The following is a 14,040-nucleotide window of genomic DNA, read 5'->3' on the forward strand; positions in this document are numbered from 1 at the left end:
TGCCATGAGAACTACATGTGTCAGGCCCTGTGATAAGCATTGGCATATTTTATGAATGTGTTTTATCTTTTATTCCATTCTGATGAGATAGATGTGAACTCTTGAAGCACAGATGAGTTGTGTCACACAAGCTAGGACATGTCAGAAGTAGAATCCCGATTTGCACAGTATACTTGCAGAGCCTGAGCCCTTAGCCAGGCGTATACACCCAGAGTTCTGAGAACAGTCGTACACATAAGTAAGTAAGTGGCAGCAGCTGTTGTCAGTCACGGGTATATGGAACTCAGCGGTGCAATACCTTGAAAGACTGCTTGCAGGTTGCATTTCTCATTGAGGGCCAATTTAAGAGACTGGGCAAGGAAAGCACCTGAGACCTCAGTGGGGCTGGGTGGGGTTTTTCTCAAGACAACAGGCTCTTCTCTCCCTTGCTGCAATCTTCTCAGAGGTTCCTATGTGTCTTCCAGGGCCAATTCAGTCACCTGGAACCCTCACAAGATGATGGGCGTGTTGCTACAGTGCTCCGCCATTTTGGTCAAGGAAAAGGTTTGTACTCCCTGCAGAGATGCGCCAGTAGCAAGCACATCCCAGTGCTTGAGAGAGGAATGGTTGGTAGTCCCATTGTGAGCCTGCAGACTCTCCTTGCCCGCCCTCCCAGCAGTCTATATTCATTTGATTCTTGCTGTTGGCTGCCCTTTGTCTTTGTTCAGTGCTCGGGACCCTGTTGGTGACAGACCCTTTAGTGAAATTCTTTTGAGTATTTCTTCATGTTTACACAGACCTGAGAGTGACTACTGAGCCACCCAATCAATGAGAACAAACAGTGTTCACTGAAAGATACTTTGATTTCTTAGTGAATATTTGTAGTCTCATTAGCTAAAGAAAAAAAATAGATGGAGCACTGAACACAAATACTGAGTTAGGGCAGCAGGGACTGTTAGCCAGAATGCTTCTGGAAGGTCAACCAGATGCCTCAGTCGGTAAAGGTACTTGCTGACAAGCACGAGGCTCTGAGTTCTATCCCTGAGATCCACATGGTAGAAGAGAACCAACTCCCTCAAGTGTCTTCTGATCTCCACATATACGCCATGGTGTCCACATGTGTGTGCACACACTCATATACGTGTGTGTGCACACGCAAAATAAATAGATGTCATTTTTTAAGAAAGCCTTTGTAAATGAGTTGGAGACAGGTTTCCCTCCTCCCTCACACCCAGCGTACTGATGCTTCATAAGCCTTGCTGCAGGAGAGGTGCCTACCCCAGCCTGTCTCTTGTGGGAGTCAGAACCCACACAGGCTCTCTTCCACTTACCTTAATTTCCTAAGAGGTCTTCAATAAATTGGAAGAGTTGGGGCGAGCATTTGGGGGGATGGAAATTCTTCATACTCCAAGCCCTGCCCAAAGAAGGACAAAGTAATTCCTCCTTGAATCTGACAAAGCTCAGAGCACCCACTCACGTTTCCAGCTGTCCCTTAGAGGAACAGTGGGGCTCTTTTAGGCATCCAACACGAAAGAACATTTTCTGACTGGAGTGACAGACAGGCAGGGGGATTCTCCAGGGGTGGCTTTAAAGGACATCCGAATCCATGCAAGGCCTCAGAAGAAAGGAGGTGTGGTCCCCAAATCCTTGCAGCCGAATCTCTGGCCGGCAAATGCAGTTGCCTGTGTCTTGATTTCCATGATAGGGTATACTCCAAGGATGCAACCAGATGTGTGCAGGCTACCTCTTCCAGCCGGACAAGCAGTATGACGTCTCCTATGACACCGGAGACAAGGCGATTCAGTGCGGCCGCCACGTGGACATCTTCAAGTTCTGGCTGATGTGGAAAGCCAAGGTATGAAGGGGAAATGCGGGAAGCAGAGAGCTGTGGCTAGCACAGATGGGGAGAGGGGCAGCGGTGTACCACAGCTAATCCACTGCATATGTGACTGTATCTAGATCACCAAGTTAACTATGTTTTATTTGTGAGTGGAGTAACCATGGCAACAGCGACCTATGTCAGCCCTCCCTCCTTCAGCTCATTCTCCCTGGTTTGAATTCATTTGGAAGTTTCTTATTCTTACAGTTCTCTTCTTACTAAAACTTTTTGCCAAGATAAAGACTTCCACAATAATTCTCTTTAAATTAAAAAATTTTTTTTCTATTTTGGGTATGTGTGTTTATGAGTGTAAGTGTGCATGTGTCATGGTATGCAGGTGGGGGTTAGAGGGAAACTTCAGAAGCTGGCTCCCTCTCGCCACCACATGGATTCCCAGACCAGACTCACACAGCAAGGCCTGACAGCACGCGCTGTTTCCCACTGAGCCATCTTGCCTGTCCTCCACAATAATTCTTAAGAATTCTAGAATTAGGGGGCTAGAGAGATGGCTCAGTGGTTAAGAGCATTGATTGTTCTTCCAGAGGACCTGAGTTCAATTCCCAGCAACCACATGGTGGCTCACAACCATCTGTAATGAGATCTGATGCCCTCTTCTGGCCTGCAGGCATACATGGAGGCAGAATGTTGTATTCATAATAAATAAATAAATGTTTAAAAAAAATTCTAAAATTATTCAGTGCGGATGTCGGAAAAGATATAAAACGACTATATTAGTCTGAAAATAATTTAGAATTCCTTTATGAAGGACCTCATCAAGAAATATATATATATATTTCAAATATATGTGTGTGTGTGTGTATACAGATATTGAAGTTTAAATTTCTACTTAAATAGTGGATATCACATTGCTTACACTTTATACTCTACTCTGCATGGTGTGTGCATTGGGTGTGGTGCCTGTGTAGGTGTGTCTGGTGCTTTGTGTGTGGTGTTCTACATGGATACGTGTGTATGATGCTGTGTGTACGTGGTGCTTTCTGTATGTATTTGTGGAACTCTGTGTGCGGGGGGATTCATGCCGCTGCACTGAAGTGCACTGAAGTGCAGCCCTCACCCTCTTGGCTTGCGTTTCTGCACCTGTGATAAAGCTACACGCTATGGGGAAGGGAGATAGATCACCACGTGACTGTTTCTAAAGTGTTACTGTGCAGCCGGGTTAAGGGCGATCTGGATTTCACAGCCTTGCTTCACATCTGGTGCTTCTATTTGTTAGTTTTAATAATCTCCATAGTACAGATTTGGGCTACCTTTCCCTGCAAACAATAAGACTTTCCAGCAATATCTAGTCAGATATTTATTTCTTCTAAAGGAAAAACTGGCGAGTGATTAGTTTTCTTCCTTGTCCAGCCGTCTTGCCTTAATGTAGAGTCTGGATTTGATTTCTCCTACAAAGTAATTGCAGGCATTTTGAGCGTGCAGATGCCTTCACCGTCGTAAGAGAAAGAGCCCTGTCATTTTGCACTGCTGTAATGACCACATGGTCTGTCTCCATAATTGCAGCTTCATTTTGGCTAACAGTGACCTCTTGAACTGTCCCGAGGAGGTTCAGCCCCTGGGTTGTGGAGGGAAGATCCCCAGGGTGGAATTCCTTTGCAAGGAAGAGCCCCCACTTAGAGAGCCTCCTGCCTTGCCAGCTCTGCATTCTGCCCAGGCTCACCAGCCATCTCCAGGCCAGCCTCATGCATCTGGTCTCACAGCACCAGCCCACTCAGCAGCCTGCGTGCTGCTCTGCCAATCAGCCATGCTGGCTTTTGAAACTCAAACTCAGCCAGTTTATCCAGAGTTAGAGCTAGTGTAGTTTTGGGGCAGGTGCTGAGAGCCATGGCTTCCAAACCTGTCTGCTGGCCTGTTGCTGGAAGGGAACAGTCACTGTCCTAGGAAAGGTGGGTTGCCTGTGAGGACTGCAGACTGGTTTGGCCAGAATATGGGGCTGGGGAAGATGCATTCTGTAATGGTATCTTTCAAAGTATCTGTGATGAAGAACCAGTCGGTAGTTCCTTTGACCTATCAGGGACCTATAGGAAACTGTTAGAATAATTAAAAGTAAAACACAAACCCAAAGTCATTGCTTGTGACTGCTATCAACAGATATATGTGATTGTTCTTGTTTTTAAAGTTTCTTAATGGAACCAGGGGGTGACTCAGCAGGCAGAGGTGTTGGCTACCATGTGCTTGAGCCCCAGGAGTAACATGCAAAAACCTGACTAACTGTCCTCTAACCATCACACGTAGGCACATACCAAGACATTCTTATGTGCTAGTGTGCGCGCGCGCACACACACACACACACAGGGCGGGGACAGACAGACAGAATAAATGTTTTTTTTTTTTAAAGTTCTTAATTTCAACTTCTCTACTCATTCCATCCCAGACATGCTGCAGTTTGTGTTCTGGCCTCAGTTCAGATATGACACTCAAGTAGCACTGTCCGAAAGCAGCTAGCTTGTAACTAACCTAGAGGAGGCTAAAACCCCACTGAGAACAACTTCCAAGAGGACCAAACAAAAGTCTTCGAAAAAGAAAGCATTTTCTTGCGTGCAGAGCTTTGAAGAAGCTGCGCGTATTTGATTAGATAGATGGTCCTTCCTAACCAGCACCTTTGATTAGATGGTCGTTTTTAACCAGCACCTTTGATTAGATGGTCCTGCCTATCCATCGCTGAGACTACATTTCTTTATATGGCCCATATCCGAGGACAGCATAGCCTTCCCAAATGACTCTCATAGCGAAATGCAACTTGATATCAACACAGTTTTCTTCTTTGAAACAGGGTACTGTGGGATTTGAAAATCAGATCAACAAATGCCTGGAGTTGGCTGAATACCTCTATGCCAAGATTAAAACCAGAGAAGAATTTGAGATGGTTTTCGATGGTGAGGTAGGTTGTCATCATGGACCATACATGTGCTCCCAGACAACCCAGGAGGGGTGTTCCAGAAGCTCAGATGATGGACATCTGTCATCTCACCCAAAACAGAACTTCAACTTCTCCCATGCGTGACCCCTTTTACCCAAGAAGTCTTTACTCAATGCAGGTATATGGATACAAAATATAGACAAAGCGAGGATGAATAGTAAAGATAATTATTTGAAAGCAATTCTCTGGTAGACAGCTATTTATTAAAGACTAAGGTAAATTTTTATACTAATGAGATGGGCGCTCTTACTTATTTTTACACAAAGAATTTTAAATTTTGGTTGAATATGTGATATTGCAAGATGTAGAGGATCCTTAACACTTTTTAGAGTTGAATGAAATTTTGATTTTATAGTCGTCAATGCAGAGAATTCTGCTTCGCGTTAATATATAGCACGTATAGAACAAAATGGCAGAATGTCAATAGAAAAATATTAAGAGCCTTTGCTTTCTCCTATGGGGCCATTTTCTATGGGCACAGAACACTTTTTTATATACGGTGAAAACTCTGCTGTTCTTAGCTTGCGCAGTGTGGATGCTGAGGGGAGCTGGGGAGCTGTTACAGGCAGCCCCCCTTGACATTGTGGGGCACTATATGGCATGTGCAGTAAGGTGTGACAGTTGTGTGCTCCAAACCAAGTCTGTAGCGGGGTGACACGGCACAGCACAGGCAAGCGCTGCCAGCAAGCCCCAGGTTCGTTACATGTTTAATTTAGAGGTAAGTTTTGGTCATGCTAAAATCAGAAGTCTTTCTCCCTTCCCCCACACCCAGTCATTCGGCCCCATTTGAAGTGGCAGTGCACAGTTAAAGGTGCTGAGCCCCGAAGCACAAAGCTCTCAGCCAGCCCTGCACACCTACAGGGCTTCCTGTAGCGGGTCCTAACCCTTCCTTGCTCTCAGGTCTGTCTTGAGTTGGACTCTATCCATAAGTATCTCCCAGGTCTAAGAAGCTTAGAGGTCAGGCATATCCTCATCGTCCAAGACCGGCTCTAAATGAGGGTTTGCTGTCCCTGGAGTCATTGTGAAGAGAGCCAGCTGAACTGCCTCTGCCCAGGTTCATACACTCCCCTGGTTATACACACAGTAAAGTACCTATTAGCCCAATGTTTCCTGAATGCCAGCCTTGCGCCGGACACAGGGTTATATATTAGCCAGAATAAATACTGTGTCTGCCTTGGTCGAGTTCACAGTTGAATAAAGAAGTATGGGATCACTGCCAGTCCTGGTCACAGAAAGCCCGTTCATAACCCGCTGTAACCGAGCACCACCCACAATGAGCATGTGTCTATTTATTTACACACTTCTCAAGACATAATTCGAGACTCACCAATGACCGCCAGAGTCCCGAGCACACACAGTAAGCATGCTCCTGTTGATCTGCCGGCTGTGGGGTTTTCCTGTACATGCGAGTTTACTCTTTCTAGTAGAGGATGGCATTGAGTCCAGAGGTCCCAGGTTCAGTTCCCAGCGACCACATGGTGGCTCATAGTCATCTGGTGAGATCTGGTGCCCTCTTCTGACCTGCAGAGTAACATGCATACGGAACACTATGCATAAACACTGTATGCATAATAGATAAATAAGTCTATTTAAAAAAATGCACTTGGGAGGCAGAAGCAGGCGCATCTCGGTGAGTTCGAGGTCAGCCTGGCCTACAAGAGCTAGTTCCAGGACAGGCTCCAAAGCTACAGAGAAACCCTGTCTTGAAAAACCAAAAAAAAAAAAAAAAAAAAAAAAAAATTGAAGTGAGAACTGTGATGTCTCCAGCCTCCAGCCACCTAGAAGCAGGCACAGTCCTGGTGACATTAAAGGAGAAAACTACAAGCCTCTCTCACCAACAAACGCACACTGAATCAATAAAGTAGGCTGAGCAGCTTCCCTCTGCACCAACATCAAAGGAACGCCCTTTTCTGAATCGCTTAATTGCCGTTGTTTTGTCATTTCAAGGTACAAAGGCAGTAGGTTGGGGATCTAGAAAGTTGGAGGGGGGGGTTGGGGAGTCAACACTCTTGACAGGTGAGATCGGATAAGCTCTGCTTCCTGCCTGGTGTATTTGTGCTCCCCATTGCTTTGGAGATGTCATTCAGACTACTTTCTTTTGAACCATGGGAAAAGAAAACAACAACAACAAAAAAACCTTTCTCCAGAACTGCTTCTGGTTTTTGGTCAAGTTCTAATCATCTTATTTTTGTTTGCTTGATTGTCTCTTGAAATTTCCGCAGCCCGAGCACACAAATGTCTGCTTCTGGTACATTCCACAAAGCCTCCGAGGGGTTCCAGATAGCCCTGAGCGACGAGAAAAGCTGCACAGGGTAAGGACATTGCCCCGCCCCCTGCTGTTTGTCTCTCTGGTCAAGCCACCATCTTCCTGCCTCTGAGCTGTTCTCAAAGGGGAGGAGAAAACAAACAAAGCCTCCCGGTGGACTTCTGGGTAGTGGGGTGGTACATCTTGATTTGTACTTCTGGGGTCTGCATTGCCCCCTTGTTGTGGTTCAGATAAGATAAGGTAGGAGCCTCTCAAAGATGGAGACCCACCTCGGAAGGGTGTGCTTCATTACAGAGGCTCTGTGCACAGCAGGTGAATGATAAATATCTTCTTTGGAGCACTCCACATTCTGCTGTGTCTGTTGTTTTGCTAAGTCCATCTTCTCTGTTGAGTCATACATCATCTTCTCTATTTTATCCATTCAGAATCGTTGGCGTATATGTGTAACATGTTAGGCATGCAACCATTGAACGGATATTTGATAAGCTCAGTCTGTGTGCCAGGGAGTATCCTGGACCCTAGGCCATACACAACCATAGCATGTAGTGTTGTCTGCCTTTATTTCTTTTTTCATTTTATTATCTTTGTTCTAAGATTGACATTCCCGATTCAACTGCCCAGTGCTTTCTAAATGAACTCATAGTTGGGTGGGTTTAGATATTGGCTGTGAAAAATACGTAGTTCTAAAAGTGCTTTTGTTGTTTTAGACAAATACCACAAAGTAAACCAAGTTGATCTGTTAAAATAATAATAATAATAATAACAAGGGGGGATCGTCATCATCGGTGCTGAGCTTGACATTATGTTCTCGACCACTAGGTGGCTCCCAAGATCAAAGCCCTGATGATGGAGTCAGGGACAACCATGGTTGGCTACCAGCCCCAGGGGGACAAAGCCAACTTCTTCCGGATGGTCATCTCCAACCCAGCTGCCACCCAGTCTGACATCGACTTCCTCATTGAGGAAATAGAAAGGCTGGGCCAGGACCTGTAAGTCCCCTTTGCTGAACCAGAGTCCCCGGCCATGCTTTTTCCCCTCTGGCACCCTTCAGTAGCTAACTCACCCTGGGCCATTCACTGAAGGAAATTAGAATCTCTCGGAAAATATCTGTCACAACCTCATGTAAGCTTGTTTGTTAGCGTTAGCGGGAAATAATGTTCTTTAAAAAAAAAATAACTGCACAATAGGAACACAGTATATATGTACAGTTATATATACCTCTCTCTATGTACATGTATGTATAGTGAGTGTGGCTTAGTCCTAGACCAAGCATGTCTCCCGTCCCCCAGAGAATTAGCCTCACCTCCCGAAGTTAAGAGTCTAACTGCAGGGCAGGTGGCGCCCCCACTGCTGCGTCCTAGGGACCCCGGGGAATTGCTGATGTCGGGGCTGTTCCCACCTGAAGGGGTGATGGATGACAGACAGCGTCACACCCTCCCTGTTTGTACCCAGCTAAGGGAAATAGTAGCAGAGTCCGTCACAATTGTGCTGTTGCTGTGTTCTTAGAGGTTAGTTTATGTAGACTGTGTATATTACCGTTGTCTGTCTTTGGGCCAGGGGAAGCACATATAATGGTTTAATTGTATGTCAGTGAAATATTTGCTTATTTATATTCAGATATATACCATGTTAAAGAGGCATCTTGTATTTTCTTCCCATTTGTAATGTATTTTATTTATATATTAATGAAGTAAGTTCTGAATACTGTTTATGGTATTTTCGTGCATTTGTGAGCCAAAGAGGAAAAAAATGAAAATTAGTGAGACTTGCATTTATATTAGAGTGCCCTTATAATGATTTCAGCATATGTGTACTGTCTGGAAAAGAATTCTGATACTGTACATAGAGTCATATATATGGAAATCCTGCTTCAGTCGCCTCTGCTTTTCTCTTTCCCCATCTGGCTGTATGTCAGGTGTTCTCAGAGCTTTTCTAGCCACTGTTGAATAATAATAACTAGATCTCCTGTAATTTTGTAGTAGTAACATGACCAATCTCTGTGACTCACTTAACTGAAACCTAAGGCAATGTTTCTGAAGATCTCCGATACACTGACCAGTCCCACCAGTGTTTTTGAAGAAATGAAGCCCACACTGTGCGTTTTAGAGTATGCAAGAAATAATAAAGAAATAAATAATAAAGAAATAAATATTCTCCATGAATAAAAGAACTTGAACCGTCTCTTTTTCTTCCCATCTGTGTTTCATATATAAAAACGGCCCAGGAACCTTTACTTGGGATCATCCACGGCCATTCATTTCCCATTTGCTGGCTTTAGGAGATGCTCCTGGTTAAGCTGAGCCTTAACCAACTGTTGCAGGTTCCTACGTCCTTCATCAAGAAAGTCACTAGATCTGTCGATAAATTGTCTTTGCTCCTGGTGCCCAGAGAAGGAAAAGCAAGCCCTGTCTCTCACCCTGCTATCTGCATCTTGGAGTTGCATGCTTCATCAGTAAACGAATATTTCCCTCCTCTACCTCAAGGAAGGTTATGGGCCCCAAGGTCACAGCGGTGAGTGTGGCAGACAAATACCCCTTCTAGTCTGGACCTTAGATCATCTGGCATCTTTGCCTGTCGGCCACAGAGTCACAGCTGCCTGCGATCTCTGCTTGTGCAGTGGCTCCAGCTTACTTCCTTACAATATATAGCTCGCTGCTGGATCGTAAGGAAAAGGGGTTCAATTTCTGCACTATTATGTTAAGCTATAAACAGTACCTTATTCGTGAGATTACAAGGCTTTGTCTTCGGCACGTGTGGGAAACAGAGACGCGACCCTTGTTCATAGCACTGAGACTGATTTAACAAACTGGGCCATAGGGAGAGATCAGAAAAACACCTGATTCTTTTTCTCTGCTACTTTTCCACATCCTTCCCGTGGGTTTCCTCCCTCCATGTTCTTATCTGAATTCAGGCCAGTCCCATAGATTTTCTGGACGTAGCAGTACAAGAAGAGCCTTGTTTCGGCAGTGGCAGTCCAGTTCCACGAAATAAGAGTGCCTTCAAGGGGCTGGAGAGATGGCCCAGCAGTTAGGAGCACTGACTGCTCTTCCAGAGGAACCGGGTTCAATTCCCAGCACCCACAAGATCTGACACGCTCACACAGACATACATGCAGGCAAAACGCCAGTGCACATAAAAGAAAAAGAAAAAGGTCTGTGTGCTACCGTATCTAGAGATGTTATTTATTTATTTATTTTATAAAAAGCACCTTCAAAGTTTTAATCAGGATACTCAGAGAGCTCCTCTCCGCATCCTCATTCTGCCGTTCTTTCAGGCTACAAGCTCCTGGCAGAAATTTGATGGGGGCTGCTGGTGTGTTCTCCAACTGTATTTTCTCATATGGGTTAGGCCTGTAGGAAGAAAGAGCTAAAGCGACAAAGAAAAAAATTTTTAAAAAACTTTTTAAAATCATTTTGTGTAGGTGTGTGTGTGTGTGTGTGTGTGTGTGTGTGTGTGTGTGTGTGTGTGTGTAGTACCCCCAGGAAGTCAAAAGCATAGAATCCTCTCGAACAGGTGTTGCAGATAACTGTGAGCCCCCCCCCCATCCCCACCCTCACCATGTGAATGCTGGGGACCCAACTAATATAGAAAGCAGTGGTCACTCTTAACCAAAAAGCCACCTTCCAGCTACCAAAATCATAATTTTACCAAGCTGTTAAAATGACATCTGGCATTAGGTCTCCTGAACCACAAAGGATGTTTCTGTTTGTTTGTTTCTTAGCGGAACTATTCAGAGGTAGAATTAAGGAGACATTTCAAAATGAAGGTCAACTTGTTCTTTACAGTGTTCCGTGGGATTTTTCGGTGACTTCTGACAAACCCGTTTTGTCGTGTCGCTGATGGCATGATCCAAGTCCACCCCAGAGAGTCCCCCTTGTGCCTCTGACCTGACTCCGCCCTTCTCCCAGCCTCTGGAGCCCAGCGTGCTGGCCCCTTGAGCTCCGTCTGTCTTTCCATCTCATGTTCATGGCATGCTATGTAGCCTGCACGTGTGCATCTTCCACTTCCCCTGGAGCATTTGGGGTCCGTCCATGTTGTCTGTGTCAGTGCCCATTTCTGCCTCTCCACGCTTTTCCAATTAGATGGGTGACCACAAAGTATTTGAAATGTGAGTAGTTTCCAGTTTGGGGCAGTTAAATAAAATTATTGTAAGCATTAGCATATAAATGTAGGAACACAGATCTCATTTAATTTGAGCAAATTGCTATGTAAGTGTAGGATTCCCGGCTCATATGCCGAGAGCCTACTTCACTTTAAAAGTAACGGTTGAAGTAATTAAATGAAATCTGTAGGGAACAGCTCTGGGTTCCTGCTTAGCCCATGGACGGTAGACACAGCTTTCAGTAGAAGCCTCATATGTTTTAGGTTTACCTCTGATGAGTCTTTTAAGATTTATTTTACTATTTTTATTTACATGCACGTCTTTTTGTATGTGGTACAGGTGCTTGAGGAGGCAAAGCATGTCAGTTCTCCTGAGCGGGAGTCCCCGGTGGTTGTGAGGCACATGTGGGTGCTGGGAATTGAACTCAGGTCCTCTGTCAGAGTCCTGTGTACTCTTAAGCACTGAGCCATATCTCCAGTTCCTGATAACTAATTTTTTAAAGATGTATTTATTTATGATGTATACAGTATTCTGCTTGCATGTATGACTGAAAGCCAGAAGAGGGCACCAGATCTCATAATAGATGGTTGTGGATCGCCATGTGGTTGCTGGGAATTGAATTCAGGACCTCTGGAAGAGCAGCCAAGTGCTCTTAACTGCTGAGCCATCTCTCCGGTCCAAAAACTAACTTTTTAAAGATGTATTTATTTTTAGTTGTATGTTTATGGGTGGTCTGCCTGCATGGATGTCTATAAACCATGTGCAGCCTACCCACCGCGCTCAGGAACCAGATTCCCTAGAACTGGAGTTGCAGGAGGTTAGGAGTGTCCATATGGGTACCGTAAATCCAGCTGGGTCCTCTGGAAGAGCAGCAACGACTCAGCCACTGAGCCATCTCTCTGGTCCTGATAGCTCATTTTCCCAGCTCCACTGCTCTCTGCATTATAGCATATGCTTCAGGGGACTTGAGCATGCCTTCAGGAGTAAATACCAGGAGTTTCCCCAGGGTTTTGTCTGTTCGTTTTGTTTTTAGCCTTTATGTAGATGCTGTTCTGGGTTTCTGTATTTCCTAGTGCATATGTATGCGGGTTTTTCTAAGATTAAACTAGAAAGGAACTGGCTGCGTCACGGTGCACTTGAACTCCACTGGTAAAGCAGTAGTCACGCTGGAGTGTCAAGTCCAGCCCCTGTGTGCCTCACTGCCTAGCCTTACCATCACTTGGCCTGAAATTTCGCACTCTGGAGTCAGAGTATACAAATATACATTAGATTGATCAGTTGTGTACTGTTTGGGATTCTTGAAAGTGGACTCAGGGAGCCTTGTCCCAGACTCAGGCATATTAATCGCACGTGCTCCCCAATCCCCTGCCCTGGGGCAGTCTGAACCCCCAAGTCTAAGACAGAGGGGAAGGAAAGCAGCACACAGCTGAGGGTATGAAAAACATGGCATCCTTGAGAACACACCATTTCTAAGAGAGGTGACCGCTGTTTATCCCATAGTATGGAAATGCTGCCATTGGGAATGAGGAGCTAGACACTCGTCCGGAAGAGAAAGCTCTCTAACCGAGACAGTAACTCCAGCTGACTGCTTCCAGGGGTGGGTCTTCCTCCGTTGATGCTGTGGGATGCTGCAGTGCCCTTGATGTCATCAGCTGCTGCGTTCTTCTTGTCTTTCACTTTTACCGACTAGTCCTAGTTGGGAGTCGCGGTCTGCAGAGATGGCTCCACGGTCAAGAGCACTGCCTGCTCTTCCAGAGGCCCTGAGTTCAATTCCCAGCAACCACATGGTGACTCACAACCATCTGTAATGAGATCTGGTGCCCTCTTAAGGAAGAGACCTGGTCAGTCGTCCTCATCAACTTAGACCATGAAACCTAATATGGACAAGTTCAGTAGACCGCCATATACGGGCTGCCCATGCGTGCGTCAGCATTGCCAGGGCAGAAATTTCATTTTATTTCATTCTTAGTTGGGGGTCACTTTTGCTGTGATGCAACATCAAGACCAGAGCAGTGGGGCGTGGAAAGGCTGGGTTATAATCCACTGCAGGAAGTCAGGATAGGATCTCAAACAGGGCAGGAACCTGGAGGCAGGAGCTGATGCGGAGGTCATGGAGGGGCGCTGCTTACTGGCTTGTTCCTCATGGCTTACTCAGACTGCTTTCTTATGGCTCCCAGGACACCAAGCCCAGGAATGGCATCACCCACAGTAGGCCGGGCCCTCCCCGTCAATCACTAATTAAGAAAATGCCCTACAGTCGGATCTCACGGAGGCATTTTCTGAACTGAGGCTTCCTCCTTCCCAGTGACTCTGACTTGTGTCACGTGGGTATCAACCTTCCAGCACACTGCTCTCTGCACACTCCAGGTGTTTCTTCTGGGTGTGGTAGGCGCCCGATTTGGTGGCGCTTTGAGATGTATCCACAGTTGCTATTCGCCCTTACTTGTGTTTGCCACGCACTTAATAAACCCATTCCTCTGAAACCAAAATGTTTGCTGTTGTAGATAATCCTCTGGCCCATACAGCCGAGTCTGAGACAGTGTTTCATTGCGGATGTAAAGTCTTCCCTGGCTGCAGATACAGGTGGACATCTTTCCCCATTATTATTATGAACCACCTGTGATCGAAAAGACTCCTTTGCCCAGTTTTCAGTGGAGATGGCTCCTCCCTTTCATTTTAGGTGGTCTTTACGTCTTCCCAATGCTTGCTTGGTTTATCTTTTTGTTTTGAGACAAGATCTTGCTATGTAGCTCAGGCCGACCTCGATCTTGTGAACTTTCTGTCTCAGCATCCCAAGTATTGGGACGACAGGCATGAGCCACACTAGGCCTTGCTTCTAATCTTTTCTAAATTATATGTTTGGCCACTGTCTTCTC

At 45.6% G+C, this 14,040-nt stretch overlaps 1 protein-coding gene across 2 annotated transcripts in view; it reads left to right on the forward strand.

The window, feature by feature from the left end:
• Positions 1-9,232, forward strand: part of Gad1 (glutamate decarboxylase 1) — a 40,701-nt gene extending 31,469 nt beyond the window's left edge. For both annotated transcript variants that reach the window (XM_087900048.1, XM_087900047.1), the window contains 5 exons: positions 465-543; positions 1,685-1,834; positions 4,650-4,757; positions 7,019-7,108; positions 7,882-9,232. In XM_087900048.1, the coding sequence (XP_087756174.1) occupies positions 465-543; positions 1,685-1,834; positions 4,650-4,757; positions 7,019-7,108; positions 7,882-8,055 (601 nt within the window). In that variant the 3' untranslated portion in view covers positions 8,056-9,232. The remainder of the gene's footprint in view (positions 1-464; positions 544-1,684; positions 1,835-4,649; positions 4,758-7,018; positions 7,109-7,881) is intronic.
• The last annotated feature ends 4,808 nt before the right edge of the window (positions 9,233-14,040 follow it).

Source organism: Myodes glareolus, chromosome 21, assembly GCF_982192425.1.
Source record: "Myodes glareolus chromosome 21, mMyoGla1.1, whole genome shotgun sequence".
Lineage (NCBI taxonomy): Eukaryota > Metazoa > Chordata > Mammalia > Rodentia > Cricetidae > Myodes > Myodes glareolus.